The 16,369-nt window shown below is 40.8% G+C and overlaps 1 protein-coding gene across 2 annotated transcripts; it reads right to left on the reverse strand.

Moving 5' to 3' along the window:
• Positions 1-439: 439 nt before the first annotated feature.
• On the reverse strand, positions 440-6,456 carry LOC133973061 (solute carrier family 23 member 1-like). 2 transcript variants are annotated; one of them, XM_062410693.1, is made up of 12 exons: positions 6,302-6,456; positions 5,036-5,182; positions 4,679-4,836; positions 4,142-4,301; positions 3,089-3,270; positions 2,746-2,866; positions 2,494-2,650; positions 2,156-2,409; positions 1,896-2,060; positions 1,697-1,805; positions 1,477-1,572; positions 440-685 (listed from the first exon to the last, which is right to left on the reverse strand). In XM_062410693.1, the coding sequence occupies exons 1-12, from the start codon at positions 6,347-6,349 to the stop codon at positions 465-467; spliced, it is 1,818 nt and encodes a 605-aa protein (XP_062266677.1). In that variant the 5' UTR covers positions 6,350-6,456; the 3' UTR covers positions 440-464. The 2 variants fall into 2 exon arrangements, with proteins under 2 accessions (XP_062266677.1, XP_062266678.1); XM_062410694.1 differs by having other exon boundaries at positions 6,298-6,387.
• Positions 6,457-16,369: the final 9,913 nt, after the last annotated feature.

The following is a 16,369-nucleotide window of genomic DNA, read 5'->3' on the forward strand; positions in this document are numbered from 1 at the left end:
AATCTTACTACATCTGCTGCTGTTTTTACTGCTATTTTTCTCAACTTTCCATGAAGTATATTTGCACTTCTCAATTCATTTTTACAATTTTCCAGTTTGCAGTAGGGTTAGCAAACACATCATATCTTCCCTGTGCCATTTGACTGCTGAGTACTTTGTGTGTTGCGTATTAAAATGCTGTGTCTACAGGTTTGTTTACACTGGGGGTTAGAGAGAAACAACATTTCAGTTCTGCTTCTAAGCTGTATGTTCAGCAGAATTGGTAATAAAGTTGACTGTGACAATTCTCTTCATATTTATAGTATTAAAATAAACAAAATGTTCCACCCACTAACTGGGAGGAGGATCAGTTATGTTGTCCAACTGTATTTACAATCTATGCCCCACACTCTGAGGCTTAGACGATTTTAAAAGAAACAGGAACGTAGCTTAGGTTTTAATATTTTATTAAACAACCTCAGACCTTATAGAGCAAATTCATCAGTGCCCTCTGTGCTGTGCAGAGTCCCCTGGTCCTGTGACACATTGTTGCCCTTCCATGGGCAGAAAGGGATGTAATGAACCCAAGACTGGGATGCGAGGCAAGAGGTAATACCGAAGGGAAGGTCGTACACTTCTTCACTTCCTAAGGTGTTGCAGGTGTCTTCAAGATGCGCCTTGTCAAGGCCACGTTCACGTTTAGTCCCTAAATGGTATTTTGAAAAGATTGTTACAGGAGTTCACACTTTATTCTCCATAATAACATTGTAACAGGCTGTGATTTACATAATGATTTGATATCAGCAGAAATTCAATACAACAGTCATAAATGATAGGCCCTGGGCCAGGTTTCACAAATATATTTTAAACTCAAAACACACCACCCTCAAGAAGCAGATGGATGACAAAGAGCTCAGTTAGCAATTTTAATAATTCAAGTGCTTAATCAATATTTAAGGTTATAATGTTTATTTTTTTATTTAAATAATACTTTAATGACAAAATACTGTAGACTGAGAGCCCCGTTTCCATGGTAACAGTTGCTGACGAGTACCATAAAATTCCAGTAAATAATTATTTTGTGGGTTTTTTAACATTGTTGTGGAGCGAGCAATGAGAAACGAGATTTAAGAGGCAGGAACACATCAGAAATATTAGACGGACTGACAAGCATTTTAAGAAGGTACAGAATCTCAGATCTGCTACAGGTGTACACTGCAAAGAAACTTTATGCTACAGGACGGTTTATTGTATAAATTCTCCCAGAGAAATACTCAGAAATTCCAATCCAAAAGGAATTTCGCCAAAAACTATTTCTAACTTTGCTTTAATGGTCTGACACATGAGACATGTTTTTTAGTTTGAAATAAGACTTGATTTATCTAGAAATCATCTCAAATTACTCTTAATAGAGTAGAGTTGCACACACTGCTCATGAACTGCTATCAATTTGTCAAGTGCAGTGAATGCTCTTTGATTCAGGAACAACATGCTTACCAGGAACTGTGTTATCGAGGATGAAGCCAAGGAACCCTCCTACAAACATCTGAGTGCTCAACAATATGAGCAACACCTGGTCCAGCTCTTTCAAACCTGAGTCATGCAAAATCAAGACAGAAAGGTACCAATCAAGTCATTACATCTTCAGACAAGTTAATGTTAATTGACTGAATAAAATAAGATATTAGGTGAAAGGAACATTTCCAGTTGATAATACCTGTGTTTATGCAACCCGGATTCTTCAGGATCCAGTTTGGAATGACGAGTGCAGTAAACAAGGAAAACCCAAAAACAAAGATATTCCTGGAGGAATTCATGTCTGTGGACTGTAAAATGAGAGGGTCAGCAAAAACAGTGCTATAAGCAAATAATCTTCTCAGGAAGCACTGGAAAAAATAAGTCATGCTGTTGTTTACCTGTAGATTGGAAATTCCAGCCGCAGCTATGACTCCAAACATGATCAGGAACATCCCTCCGATCACAGGGGTGGGGATAGTTATAAATGCCGCACCAATTTTACCCAGCATCCCCATCAAGATCATGAAAACTCCACTCAGGAGAATCACAGTGCGACTTCCCACCTGTTGTCACACAAAAGAGCATTTGAAAAGCAACACTCGATTTGGTAAGGGAGAAAAATGTGAGCAATCAATATTGTTCTATGTTTTTTTCATACCTTGGTGATACCGAGGGCTGCCACGTTCTCGCTAAACGAGGTGGTGCCATTGCCTGTGCCAAAAGCTCCTGCCAACAAAGAGCCAAGCCCTTCAACACCAATGCCCCGGTTGATTGCATGCGTGGGCGGAGGCGGTGCCCCTGACAACCTGGCACATGCATGGTAGTCGCCCACAGACTCCACCATGGAGCATATTATTCCAGACATGATGCCAAGCACACCTGCCAGGCTCACAGTCGGCATCCCCCATTGACCTGAGTGATGTGTGAAACCGATGATTATTGGACCAGTCTATAAAAAACATCTCACAGCAGTCTTGTCTTTTCTTGTGAACTTACCAGGATAAGGTAACGTGAACCAGGGAGCTTCATTGACCACATTTCCCTTCACATCAGTGCGGGCCAGGTGGCCATATTGAGCTGGGTCAGATGGTAGGACATCATAGATGGTGAGGATGTAGCAGACAAGCCACGAGACCGCAATGCCCAGCAGAATCTAATCAATATCTAATATTAGTGTGAGTGTCAGTATTTCAAGGTAGAGGCAGGAGTTATGTATCACAAAGAGTGATGCGTTTCCAAAGGACCTACAGGCATTGTCTGGAAGATAAAGAATTTCGAAGTGTGCAGTTTCTTAGTTTTGCTGTACGCAGGAACTGGGATCGGTATGGAAGGGAGGTACTGGGAGAACAGGATGATCAGCACTGTGGTCCTGCAAGTATGAGAAGAACTGTCATTTGCATGATGATGTGCAAATTTATAAAATTCTGAATTGTTTGGCAACAGATTAAAGCGATATTTAGTTTGTCTTATAATTTCAAATTTTTAGAAAAAAGGTCAGTTCTAACTCTATAACCCGATGCTGCCTGTTCACACAGTAAAACATTTCCTTTCCAGCTGATAGAATTCACCAGGACTCTGGGTGCTCACGTACATGGCAGAGATGCCCCAGTGGCTGCCGGCCTTGGCTCCAGCTGTGTCATACAGTGACAGGCCTATGAGAGAGACAATGGGGGCCATGGTTAATGGTCCAATGAAGCGCATGAGGAAACCGATAAGACCAGAGAAACCGACCAGGATCTGGAGGAGGGAGGCCACCATAATGGAACCTTGCAACTGACAGGAACATAATAGTGGAGAATATAAGCATCAACACTCTTCCTTTACTTAAGTTCGAGACAACAAACAAATAGAACAACAAATACTAGAATGGAACAGAGTAGAGTGCATACCTCCGCCAAGGCCCAACAGTCTTAAAATCAATCAAGCTGCATGAAATTTCACACAATCACAGATATTAGCCCCCAAAATATCCTTCTTCTATCGAGATACACAAATTATCGAAGGAGAACATTTTTGAAAATGTCCGGATCTGGGCCTTTCTTGCCCGATATCCCATTTGTTCATAAAGCTGCAGAGAGACAAACAGAACAGAAAACATTACCTCCTTGGCAGAGGTATTGGTTACATCCATAGACTGTAAATAAAGATGGATGACATGACAACTCCTCAAAAGTGAATCAAAAGGTTTTTGATCGCCACTTGCTGGCTGGCTGCAGTATAAGTTGTACAGGGAAGTTTATAGACATGGGCCGAACTAAAAACGACACATCAAATACATTTTTGGTAATTGTTTCTGTTTGTCCAAGTGCTTATTTTTCTGGTAAGTTTGGTTTTAATAAGTCAAAGCTATGAATACAAAAAGAAGCATCATGGTTGAGAGCATGTTTTGTCCACATGGTTCCTTCCCTGATAACTTCTGCACAGACTGCTACACAAACGTGCAAGACAACAACACTCGCATCTGGGAGATTTTGGCTTCATTTCTGGTTAGTGAGAGGAATTGCAGACATGTTGTCCATCTTTATTTACAATCTGTGGTCACGTCCCAGAGCTGGAACCACATGAGTTGACTGAATTCATCAGTAGCTCCCCAGCATTTTCGTCGGCTTATCTAAATCTGCAAAGACAAATGTTTAGAGCTCACTGTTCTTATGCGTGTCTGCCACACTTCTATGAAGACGGGCGAGGAGGTGTTGACCAGACTGGCGTTCTGAGTCCATGCTGGACATTCCCATTCTGGCATTGAAAAGATGGCCATAGCAGGTGCCACCAAGGAAAATGTCCCCCCCTGTAGGATGGGAAGCCTGCGGAGTTCGACATAAACAATAATGATTGTGTCAGACAAATAAGTTAACAAGAGAAAGACAGTTCAAAACAAATCAGTTAAAGGACATTAAGCTAAATTCTACATGTTTTAATATGTGCAGCTTGGTTGCTCCCCTTTCACAGACATTTTAGCTTTTATTGAGACTGATTTTGTAATAAACCAAAAAAAGCAAAAATGGGTGCGGCTGGAAAACAGGCTGAAAGGCTGTGGGTCTGTTACTGTAAACAAACATTATCAATCGAAAAATACTGATTTGTGTAACTTTAAGATTGTTTCCATATTGTGAGTAAGTGAGAAATGGTCCTAATTTAGGTTCAAATTAAAGTTCATCTCCATAATAAACAAGGTTCTGACCTGACACCAAATGTGACCTGCAGCAGGGTGCACAGGCCAGAGACAAAGAAAATTGTGTTGATGAGGAGACTCTGGGTCAGGCTGTCGTGCTGCAGACACAGACCCTCAGAGAGAATGAGAGGGATGGAGATAATCGCACCAAAGGCTGTCAGGTAATGCTGCAGAGGACAAAAAGGACAGGGATGGACTGATGGTAGAGATGACACCACTAATACCCAACACATTAAGAAGAGCGGTTTACACTCCATGCAGTATTGTATTCCTCAATAAAATTGATACAAGGCATAGAGGGATTGCATATCTCCTATGTAAACTAAATCTGAATGTGTTGATAAACACTTGTTGGGTCACACCCACCTGTATGGCCAGGAAAATACAGAGGTACCATGGGGGAACATCAGTCACGCAATACGTTGGTTTACTTCTGTCGCCATCTTCTGCACAGCTCCTTCCATGTGTCTTCAGCGCCTTTTCTCTGGGCTGATCATTCACTTGTTCACTCATCTGCCGTGTCATTCAAAAACATAAACAACCAAAGACAGAGTTAACAAATATCAAGGGCTCACCTAGAGCCATAGAACAACTATCAGTTATCCTGAGATAACTTTTTATGACTATATAGTCAATTTAATTTCAACATTGCATTGTTAAAAACATTTTGACCATGAACAGTGTCCATCATCTGTGAACATAAGAGACAAAAAAAGGCTTTTAGGAAATAGAGGCTGAAGACAGCAGTAGCTAAGATAGAGGACTATCGTCTGTGGTCTGTATGTATAAAGCGCTTTAGTCTTGATGACCACTCAAAGCGCTATACAGTACAGGCTATTGCCGTTCAGTCATTCACACACACATTTATACATTAGTACATCTATGGGCAGCACTTTTTCACTTTTACACTTTTTTCAACTTCAACATCCAGATGGGGAAGGGGACTGGCTGGACGAAACAAATAGATCACGATAGAGAAGCAACTTTCTTTTCCAGATTGGAAGGGGAAAACTTGAGGTAGTTTGAGAGAACTGGATCAAACATATGCTGCCAATTAGGTCAGACATTAATAAAGGATTGCACAAACCATCGCCATGATGTTAAAACAAAACAATTTTTAAGTAAACATTTGATAAGATAAATAATACAGTAAGTAATGTAAGTAGTATCATACATGGAGGAGCAACAGTTGGATACAATGTGTGTATTATACAATTACTCTGTGTATTTTTATTTCGATGAAATGTTTTATTTTTTATTTTATTCTATTTTTCTACATTCTCGTGTTCTCTTGTTTACCTCATTCTGACTATCTGCTGCTGCAATGGTGTGGGATCATTAAAGTTGATCTTATCTCATATATAAATGTGGATGAAAGTACAAGGTAATCGATTTTAGTTTCCCTGTTGTAAGTCTTATCTTTGGTTGTTAATGTGTAAAAATAAGTGTTTGTATAACGTGGTTGAAAATCCACTAAAGCAAGAAAAGCAGAGAAATATAAACCATTACAAATCTTTTCAAAACACGTGCGAAGCATTTAATCAGAAGCATAACTATTTACCACAATATGACAGCAAAAGTAAGTCAAGTTAAGTAAATGATATCCCGCTCAGAAAAAGTCACAATACCTACATCAAAGGCCTGATTGTCAAGTCCATCACTTTCTTTCAATGGAGCCATTTCAATAACACGATAAAATAAAAACCTGATGCTGCTCTTTTGAGACTGTTCTACTACCCAGCGGTGGATTACTAGCTGAAGACTAAAAAACAGGCAGACTGACTAGAGTGAACATAGCAGGACAAAGAGGTAATCTTCAGTCCTTGAAGTGTGTCCTATTTTTACTGTGAGAGTTGTAAATGTGGGTGGTCAAGGTAGAGTTGTAAAGTCAAGATAACAGCCAACGTTTTTGCATTTGATGGTTTAAGAGGTAAATTCCAGACTGGGCGTTGGCACATCTGGGTCTCAACATAGTCCACAAAAGGTTTTTAGTGTTCCGTGGTAGTTACTGCTGTGGTTTATTGTTTTGTATTTTGTGTTTTGCAGCTATAGCAAACCTTTTCTTCAGGATATGCAAATTATAGTATAGAAATAATAGATGTATGTATATAAAGTTGGATGACAGAATGACTCCCCTGCATCTTGATTGCATCCGGGTGGCTGGCTGCAGTATTGCCCATAAACCCTGTCTCCTCCATGTTAGTGGACAGGACATGGGCCAAAAGTAGCTCTTACCAAACAATTTAAATGTTTTCCTTTATTTGGGTAAGTTTGATTTTAATTTGTTATTTTGAGTCTGTGTACTGCACGTATTATGAATCGTAGTTAGAATGCTAAAATAGTTAATATAGCCGTGGTATCAAGATTACAGCATGTTCACTTTCGGCTGCTTACTTCATTCATTTACTCCAATTGTGCTGAGAGGGAAACATTGGGAAGATAGTTACATATAGAGATTAAGAGGGAGGAGAAGAATCCACAGACTTGGTATGATCTCTCCGTGTGTTGCTGGTAAATGTGTCTCATCAGTCTCAGATAATAAACCAAATCCTAACACTAAACTAATAAATCCTAACAATGATTGAACAGCAGCACAATCTCAATCAAAATCTCCTCCGTCCTCTCCTTCCGCCTCACCAGTTTGAAATGTTAACACAAGTAGAAACAGTATCGCAAGATGAAAACAACTCAATCTGCCACAATCAAGAGAGCGACACATCGAAACATGGCACGGAGGCACTTTGATATATTCTTTGTTTTTTTCTCTTCACACTAACATATATTGGTTTAGTTGCAAAGTGCGTAGCGGCTTAGGGAATGATTTATTTTCTAAAGGATGCTCTTTGCAGAACACTAAACTTTATTGTCAGTGGCACCTCATTAACTCCCTGGGATGATTTATAAAAATACAGCAGCTTTGTCATTTTATGAATCATTAGCAGACAGGTTGATTTTTCATGGTTGGTTCTAGAGAGGCAACTCAGCCAATTTGTGGGGGAGTTTATGCACGATGTGAGGAGTTTTTTTTAATCTTCAACTCATTAAAAAATGGTCTCGCTCGTTAGTCATTCATCTTGTGTGTGTTTAGGGGGAGAAGCGTCTGTTGGGCCTCGGCTCTTGCTCACGCTAACTCTTCATGGGAGAAAAAGGCCTGCCACAAGTCATGCAACAAACTGTGCCCTCGTTTACTTTAGTTTTTCAGTGATTCCGCCTCAGGAAAATGTCCCACATCAACATCAGCACTGCACTGAATCAAAACCATCACCCAATTTTGTTGTTTCGAGGATATGACAGCTGTGATGCAGCCGATTTACGTTTGCTCTTCATTTAATAGTAGTACAACTAATATGATAGTTAATCAAGTGCAATTAAATATTCTCTCTCCCTCATTTCTCTCATCTCACCCCAACGAGTTGAGGCAGATGTCTTCCCTGCCTAAGTTCAGCACTGCTCGAAGTTTCTTTCAGTTCTCCACTGTCACCATGTGACAGCTCGTTGTAAGAACAATTTTGTAATGCTTTCACTCAAAAGTCTACCTCAACAGATGGAAAATCTTTTTCCATTTTCCACATGAGGGCATTTACTCTATGAGCTGGCAACTCTCTGTGCTCCGTCAATGCTTCAATAAATATGTATTCATGGGTGCATATGTAATTGATGTAGTCGAGGGCTGAGTCAGGGCCCTTGTCCCATGTACTGCATCTTTTCATGCAATCTCTCCAAGAGGTTCTGTAGGAAAAGTGGTTACTTCTGACTGTGATACACTGGCGAACTGTCTAGGGTGAACCTCGTGCCCAATGTCCGCTGGGACTGGCTCCAGGTCCAGCTCCTCTTCCTTATCCTTAACAGGATAATTGGCATAATGGATGGATGAAGCTATGGGTACAGAACCCATAGATTTGGTGCTTTATAAATAAAACTGAATTGAATCCAAAGTGATGCAGACGTGAACACAGGGGTTAAAAGCAGCAAGGAACATTCAGTTAGCATGTGTCACCGCACATAAAGCATTTGCTCCTGTGACAACGAGCCACTGTCTCTCAGCAGCACCAGAGGGAATGAAAGAAAGAAGACAATACTCTTCTCAATATGAACGCTCTTTAAGGAAAAACCATAAACTGCCATCCCTTTCCAACATTGGGTGACAGTGAGTGTGCAAGACATCCATGTCTTCCTCTACACAGACCAGCAGAGATTGACTCCGCCTGAGGAGGATCTGCACGACTCACTGCAAACGTGCATTCTTGCACCCAACTCCCCCAGCTGAGTGAAATCAGATTAAAGATTGAGCGGCTCATGTCCAATAGAAAGTCCAGACCTTTTCAAAGCAAACAAGGGCCAACACCAATCCATTCAGAAGTGAATCAGGGTGAATAGAGACACGACTCCGTTCCCAAACTGCTATTGATCTCGACACCGGTGGGGGTGTCCTCGTAGAGAAGCAGGCTCGCCGCTATTGATTTAAACCTCCTCTGTAGATTTTCATTACAAAGTAAAAGTTGTAAAAGTTCTTTATAGATAGATAGATGGATACTTTATTAATCCCATGGGAAATTCAGATTCAGATTATGCTAATGTTTGTTCTTATTTATTTTAATAGCATTGCTTTTCCCATTTTCGTTTCACATTTTTGTATTCCTCTCTTTGTATCTCAGTTAGGAGCCTTTTGGGAAAGTGCAACTTAAATGAGCAAGTGACTCTAAAGGCCTTTTATATTTAGCAATCTATTTGAATTGATAACATTTCCTCACTTCTTAAATAAGAAAACATGTGTGATGTGACAGATTGGAGTTGATCCAGTGTATCCATAGTGGTATGGATGTAGCCTTATTGATAACCTTTGAACCTTTGAGCCTGAGGGGGAAATCAAACAAATAATCAAATTGTGTCCTGCTCTTGTCTGAGTCCTGAGTCCATTTCACTTGAGGTTTCCCTGTGTGAAGAATGCTTAACATCAGTGTAAGTTTAATCAAAGAGCAGAAGGTCACAGCAGGACAGATGATCCAAGGCAGCATCAATCATCTTTGATATAAATTCAATATAAGAGTTCATTAAGAGATTCTCAACACTTTAAGTATGGTCTCCTGTAGGGAGCAGGAATAAATCCATCATTTATTGATCACTTGCAGCCCAAGATAAAATAAAATTGTTCTTGCAGGTGTTTGACATTCACTCAGTGTGGAAGCAGAGGGTCAAGCAAACCAAGAGCACTGAATAATGATTACCTGCGGACTGCACCTGTCCAGCAGACAGCATCTTGGGTGCAGCTCCTCGGCGGCCATTAGCGGGGGGAACATCGATGACGTGGAACCTGTGGAAAGCAGGGATTTAAGGGATCGCCTTGATAATACACTTTCAAACAAACAGTGCATGTGAAATCAGAAACCAGCCAAAGGAAAGTATCGTGGGCTGCACCTCGATTGCCCCTCCCTCCTCTGTAGGTGAGTGTGAGTGAATAATGTTTGATGAATGAACACTTTTTGGTTTGGCATGCTTGATGTGTGTGAGTGTGTGTGTGTGTTTTCCACTAATCACCTGATGCATTTATATAAACCCTGGTCTTCCTTTGCCATGTTATGACTAGTCTTGGCTCAGATCAGCGTCTGTCTGATCGATTTGTGCGCCTGCCTGTTCGGCCTGTAACTTGCCTCAAACAGATTAGGAATTTGAAGACGTTTTCTCTCCTGTGAGCTCTTTCATGTAAAGCTCTGAAGTCATATTGACAGACAAAAACAAAAACGACTCGCTGAAACTTCTAAGAAAGGAAGTAAAGCAATGGTGGAAGGACGTGAATGTGTTACTCCCCTAGATAAGAGAAAAAGACAGAAATGAAGCGGACCAGATGTTTGTTGGCTTCAAGTCAGTATAATGCAGTAACAAATAGAGACATTGCAATTTCAGAATTTTACAGCAAATTTCAAACACATCAGGAAAATCGGAACTTTAAACATGCAAAATAGAATAATACATATGTGGCATCTCTGAATAAACAATATAATACACACATTGACTAAATTGACCCAAACAACAGTAAAACCTCCACCATACAACACACACACAGCGACACGGGTGCTGCCTGCACATCTGGACCCTGCGCCGTCTGTGTGTGCCCACCCAGCAAGCTTGGCGCATCGGGCCAGCTCCCTCATGTTCAAACTTTCTAAACCTACCTAGCAAAACCCCCTGTAAACAAGTATCCCACCACCAGCACTCACCACGACCTATAACACACAGCACAAGCGTGTAGCCCCCACATTACAACACCTGTCCTTACCTAGAAAAGGGGAAAAGACAGAAATGAGGCAGACAGGATGTGTGTTGGCTTCAGGTCCAAAGTGTAATGAACGAGCCGCCCCCCTCTACTGTCCAAACCCGGGACCCCAGTGTGATAACAACCCAAAGACCAAAGCTACAGACTGCAGACGTCACTGATAATTCAATCCCTGCAAACAACACTAGGACCCATCCGCCACAAAGGGTCCTTTAAATATCTCTTAACAATAAACTAGAGAGCACTAATAGCCATATTCCACCATGGCAGTTCTGCTGGTCCAGGAGAAAGAACTGCGTACGTCAGAGGCTGGGGGTGGGATTATCGTGGCCAACGAGACCAACCACAACTTGGTTTCTTACCAGGTTCACAAGTTGAACCAGCTCTGAACTGGCATCAGCTCAGCACTAGCACGTGGTTTACTTCGGTGGAAAGGGGCAACCTTCGCTACGGCCCAATGGTGACCTTATGAGTCCCCTACACATGCCTTTTTTCTTCATGAAGATCTATGAATTATTAAAAAACGATTCTAAAGGTTTTTCCTGGATCTTCCCCCTGATCTGGAGCCTAGGCAAAATTAACTGGGCTCTTCCCTGACCCATCCACCGAGTCTCATGGTAATCTGGTCAGTAGTTTTTACCTTACCCTGGTAACTAAGAGACAGACGAAAACATAGCCTCATTGCTGAAAGTAACAAAGTGCTCTGTCAGAGTCTCCGTCCTAAGTGTTGTGGTTTTGTGAAGGTTTATGTAGATGCAAATATGTAAATCATCAGATCAAACAGCTCACACAGATCATTCAATACAGCTCAGTAGAAAATGATTAAAGTCTCAGAATTCACTTTTCTGCTCGGACTGTTTGTGTGATCGGGCTTGTCTGAAGCACATTGAAATCAATGTCCATGATGAAAACCCAGGAGAGGAAAGCATATAAAGGTTAAGATTTATTCACTGCAAAGGTTCGACACAAAAGCTTTGTGAGCATCCTCTCAGATGTGCGGCAGCAACAACAGCAGTGTTTTAGGAAAGAGAAGAGCTTTGTGTCCAAACATCATTACCCTAAAAATCTAATTATTTATTTATTATTACTTTAATGGATATGGGAACATTCTTTCTTCTCGATTAAGCTTAAATGACATAGCTTTGGCAATAAATAATGACCACAGATACATTGCAGTACTCAAAGATCCTCTATGAGAACATCAAAGGTTCATGTTTTTGAGTTTTTGTCTGTTTTCAGTGAGGTGGGTTGTACTCAGCTGGGGGGGGGGGGGGGGGGGGTCGATGTAATCATATAAAGTTTAACACACTATCCTAAATCGAATAGAACATGACCAGTTAAATCTTGTATGTCTTTATTGAAAACACACATTAAATATAATTATAAGCATTCCATATACCGCGGAATGGCATGGTGTGGTATTATGGTATCGTACGGTATGATATTGTGATATGGAATGGTATGGTATTGAATGGTATGGCACAGCCCTGCACATAATGGCATAGTACAGCATCCAGTTGCCTCCATTGATGGTGTGTGTGATGATTATCTGAACACTGACATTATTTTATCAGCATTTCATACCAGTTCACATTAGATTGTTTTATATAGGTCAGGATAGCTCTAACCCACACCTCCAATCTTGTTTCATAGGTTCACTAACCACTGACTCCAATTAGCTTTTATTAGTGTGTTTAGCCTTTGAGTTCGCACACGTTCTCTCACCTACGCATTAAATGTTCCAGAGATGTAATTATTATAGATGATAAATTATAAAATTAGAACAGATGACGATTGCCATGATTGACCACAAGAATAAGTGCAGATAATTCCACTTTTTCTTTCCTCAAGCACAAATCGTTTAGCAATTCAGTTAATTTCTGTGATCAAATGATCCCTATATTCCTGAATGTCTTCATTATATAAACAAATTAATCAAGCTTCAATTAAAAGGACCATAAAAAGAATAGATTTACAACCATGATTTACACAAATTAATGAGGTTAATAAATAAATATATAAAGCCTCCTCTTTGAGCTGTTGTTGACCTATCATCATCCATAACCATATGGCTTTCATTAACACATTCAGTTAAAATTCAACCACATTAAAAAAAGAATCAGCCAGTGAAATGATATTGCCTGGAATCGATTATTATTCTGGATATTAAGCAAATATACCAATATATTGACCAATGAAATCAAAGACTCTAGCTTGAATAACCCACAAGAGGTGTTACTTTGACTTTGAAGAGCAATTTAATTGCCTCACAGCTGCAATGTTTCCAGCATGGTGTTGTGAATTTTATACATGAGTGTAGAACACAAAAGTAGAGCTCTTTAAAATTTAAATGAAATAAAATTCATCCTTTTGGAGGGAAACCTCCAACTCCAGTCCTCCAAGTCGAGGAGTGAAATCCAATAGTTCCAAATTGTTCCTTGTGTAGGTGTGTTCACTATTCTGTTTCCACATTTTGAACATTTAAACATGTTCTTATCTGGGATTCGACAAGATGAATCCAGCAGATCAGGTGGCGTTTGGCTTACTGTAACTACGTTTATCCGTTTAGTTGTTGCAGTTCTGAACATTCAGTTCTGGTCCACTCAGAAGATACAGTGTCACTGGTTCAATGTCCTCCTCCCAACTTTACAATTTAATCACATTTATCTTCACTTATTCACAACCTTTTTCTTCCCCAAAGATCTCATTAAGATCTTCACTTTTACTCTGTATTACTGGAATGAACACATTTTACCAAAACACTGTCTGAATAATACTCACGGGTGATGGCAGAGGAACTCAAGCTTGCAACTTTCACACAAACACACACACACACACACACACACACACACACACACACACACATACACACACACACACAAACACACACACACGCACACACACACACACATATACACAAAGACAGGTCACGTTGTTCAGGATGTTTAATTGTGGAGTTCATTCGTATTTGATTTCAAAAGCAGAGAGAAGTGAAGGGGAACTAAAGGATTATAATTAGGAAACATATTTTAATGAGCCTTCACCGGGGTGTCTGGTAATTAGGATAATTCACATCCCGTATCAAACAATAACTCAGCGCTGAATCCTCTTTATCGGCCATTTCCCTCTTGCACAGGCCCCTGAGGTCCTATTGAGCGCTATATTGAGAAGCATCCTTGCTGCTACAATAGCAGAGGTACTACCATTACAGTTGATGAATCTGGGAACACAGACACATTGTGTAAAAGATACAAGTATCGATCATCCTGTTAATGCATAATCAGCTAAGCAGCTTTGTAATGACACCTGCAGTGTGCAGCCTATCTGGCTTCATTTTCCGCACCACTTCACCTGTTTACTGTAAGTAAGTATATACGTCTCTAATAGTATTTATAGATTTAGTTTATGCACCACTTAAATACGACCTAGTAAGTGCTGCTGCATAATATAATATTAATGTTCCTTCTTGAAGAGGATAGCTGTGTCAATGAATCCTTGGTAGCAGCGCTGTGGGAGCTTTACCTAAGTGCCTACTCTAATTTTAGACAAATGCAAATATGTGCACAATGGCTGAGCTAACATGCTAATGCCTACCACGTTTAACGTAGAGCTAACATGCCAATGCTAGCTGAAGTTGATGGGACTGTCATTAGTTTTGCAGGCGTGTGGTCAGAAACCTCAGTATTGGAGGAACAAATGTAATGAAAGTCCAGATGTTGAAACATTTCACTCAAAGCCACAAATGAAGACCTCACAGTGGCAACAGTGAAAAGGGTCCGCCAATGTCTAAGGTGCATCCCCATGGGACCTAGACCGATCGATTCAGTCTGTGTCCTGCACATGATGAGATACTTGACTGGATTAATGACAAATGTTACCTTCCGATGAAACAGGGAAGTCATCAGTGGGCTACCAAAGTCACTGAGATTAATCTACTGGGTACCATGAATATCTGTACCCTTGTTTTAGGTCAATGCATCCAGTGGTTGTTTTTCATTTTATTATCAGTTCTTAACACAAAATATTGGTTGTTTTGTATCACTGTCTCTATCACTAAAAGATGATGATGCTTCTTAATGATAAGTGCCTAGAAGTGTCTGGCTTATTCTGATTTCTCGGGACATTTCTAGGCATTTTTGCTAAAATGTAAAGTGCCCACGTATTATACTTTCCTAATACCAGGAGCGGGAAATGTCTAGGCATTTGCCTCAATGATAAGTGCCTAGAAGTGTCCGGCTCATTCTGATTGGTAGGGACATTTCAAGGCATTTTGCTACTATGGTAAGTGCCTAGAGGTGTCCGGCTCATTCTGATTGGTAGGGACATTTCTAGGCATTTTGCTACTATGGTAAGTGCCTAGAGGTGTACAAGTATTGCACTTCTGTAACCACTAGTGTGGGACATTTCTAGACATTTTGCTTTCATGTAAAGTGCCTACAAGTGTCTCCCTGAGACTGTGCTGTAAATAAAACCTCCTACTTAACAAAATAATCCATAATCCCACATTAACAGACTCCTATTGTTAAAAGTGTGTTTATTTGACCGAAGGGGACCACAGAAATACTCTCCATTGTTCCTGGACTATAATCAAAGTCCAACATGAAGCTTGTCTCCACCAAACATCAAAGCCTGGCTGAGGCTTTCATGCAGCATGACACTTTGCCGCTCGCCTTTTGTTCATGCATAAAAATTGTCGTGATGAAAGGAGTGGCGTAGTTGCAGAAAGGGACTGATCTGCGAGTCGTGCTCTCCAAGCCTATCCCAACACATTGAGCTTTCCCTCTAAACCCCCCCCCCCCCCCCCCCTTCGCCTTCTGACTGTAAGCGCCTATGTCTTCATGGCTCGCTAAAATATTAATCAGGCCAGGAGCAATAACAGTGACGGTCACACAAACAAACACATACACGGTGTCACATGTGAGTGCACAAACATTCACAGGGAACACACACACATTGTTCACAGCGAGATACTTGTATAATTTAGTGGTTCACTGCCTTTGTTATCCAGTGGCTGGATGGTTCACAGTGCAGCGCTGATCCTCGGTCACAGACATGACTTCCTCCCTTGGGAGCACAGAGGAAACTGCAGAGTGCCGTTATCCTGCTGCTCCTGCTACTTCTCACTGTGCACAGTGCATGTGAAAATGAAAGTTATCCCTCCATCTTTCACACAAAAGACCAGGTTCACTGGCTGACATTATTGTTTTATGCTCTGAGCAGTAATTGTTTCAGCGACCACAGTGCGAGGCCGTCTGCAGAAACAAAGATGGATGTCAGCGACCAGTCGTGCAGGCACGAGGAGCACAGATGAGAGAGCAGGACATTCACATTTCGCTCGCAGCTGTTGCAGTTTCTGGGCTCATGAGTCCTGAGACGTGACTGAATGTGCTTTGCCATATGCATTAAGGTCAAGGCTGATAGTAGAAAAA

Source organism: Platichthys flesus, chromosome 18 (assembly GCF_949316205.1).
Source record: "Platichthys flesus chromosome 18, fPlaFle2.1, whole genome shotgun sequence".
Lineage (NCBI taxonomy): Eukaryota > Metazoa > Chordata > Actinopteri > Pleuronectiformes > Pleuronectidae > Platichthys > Platichthys flesus.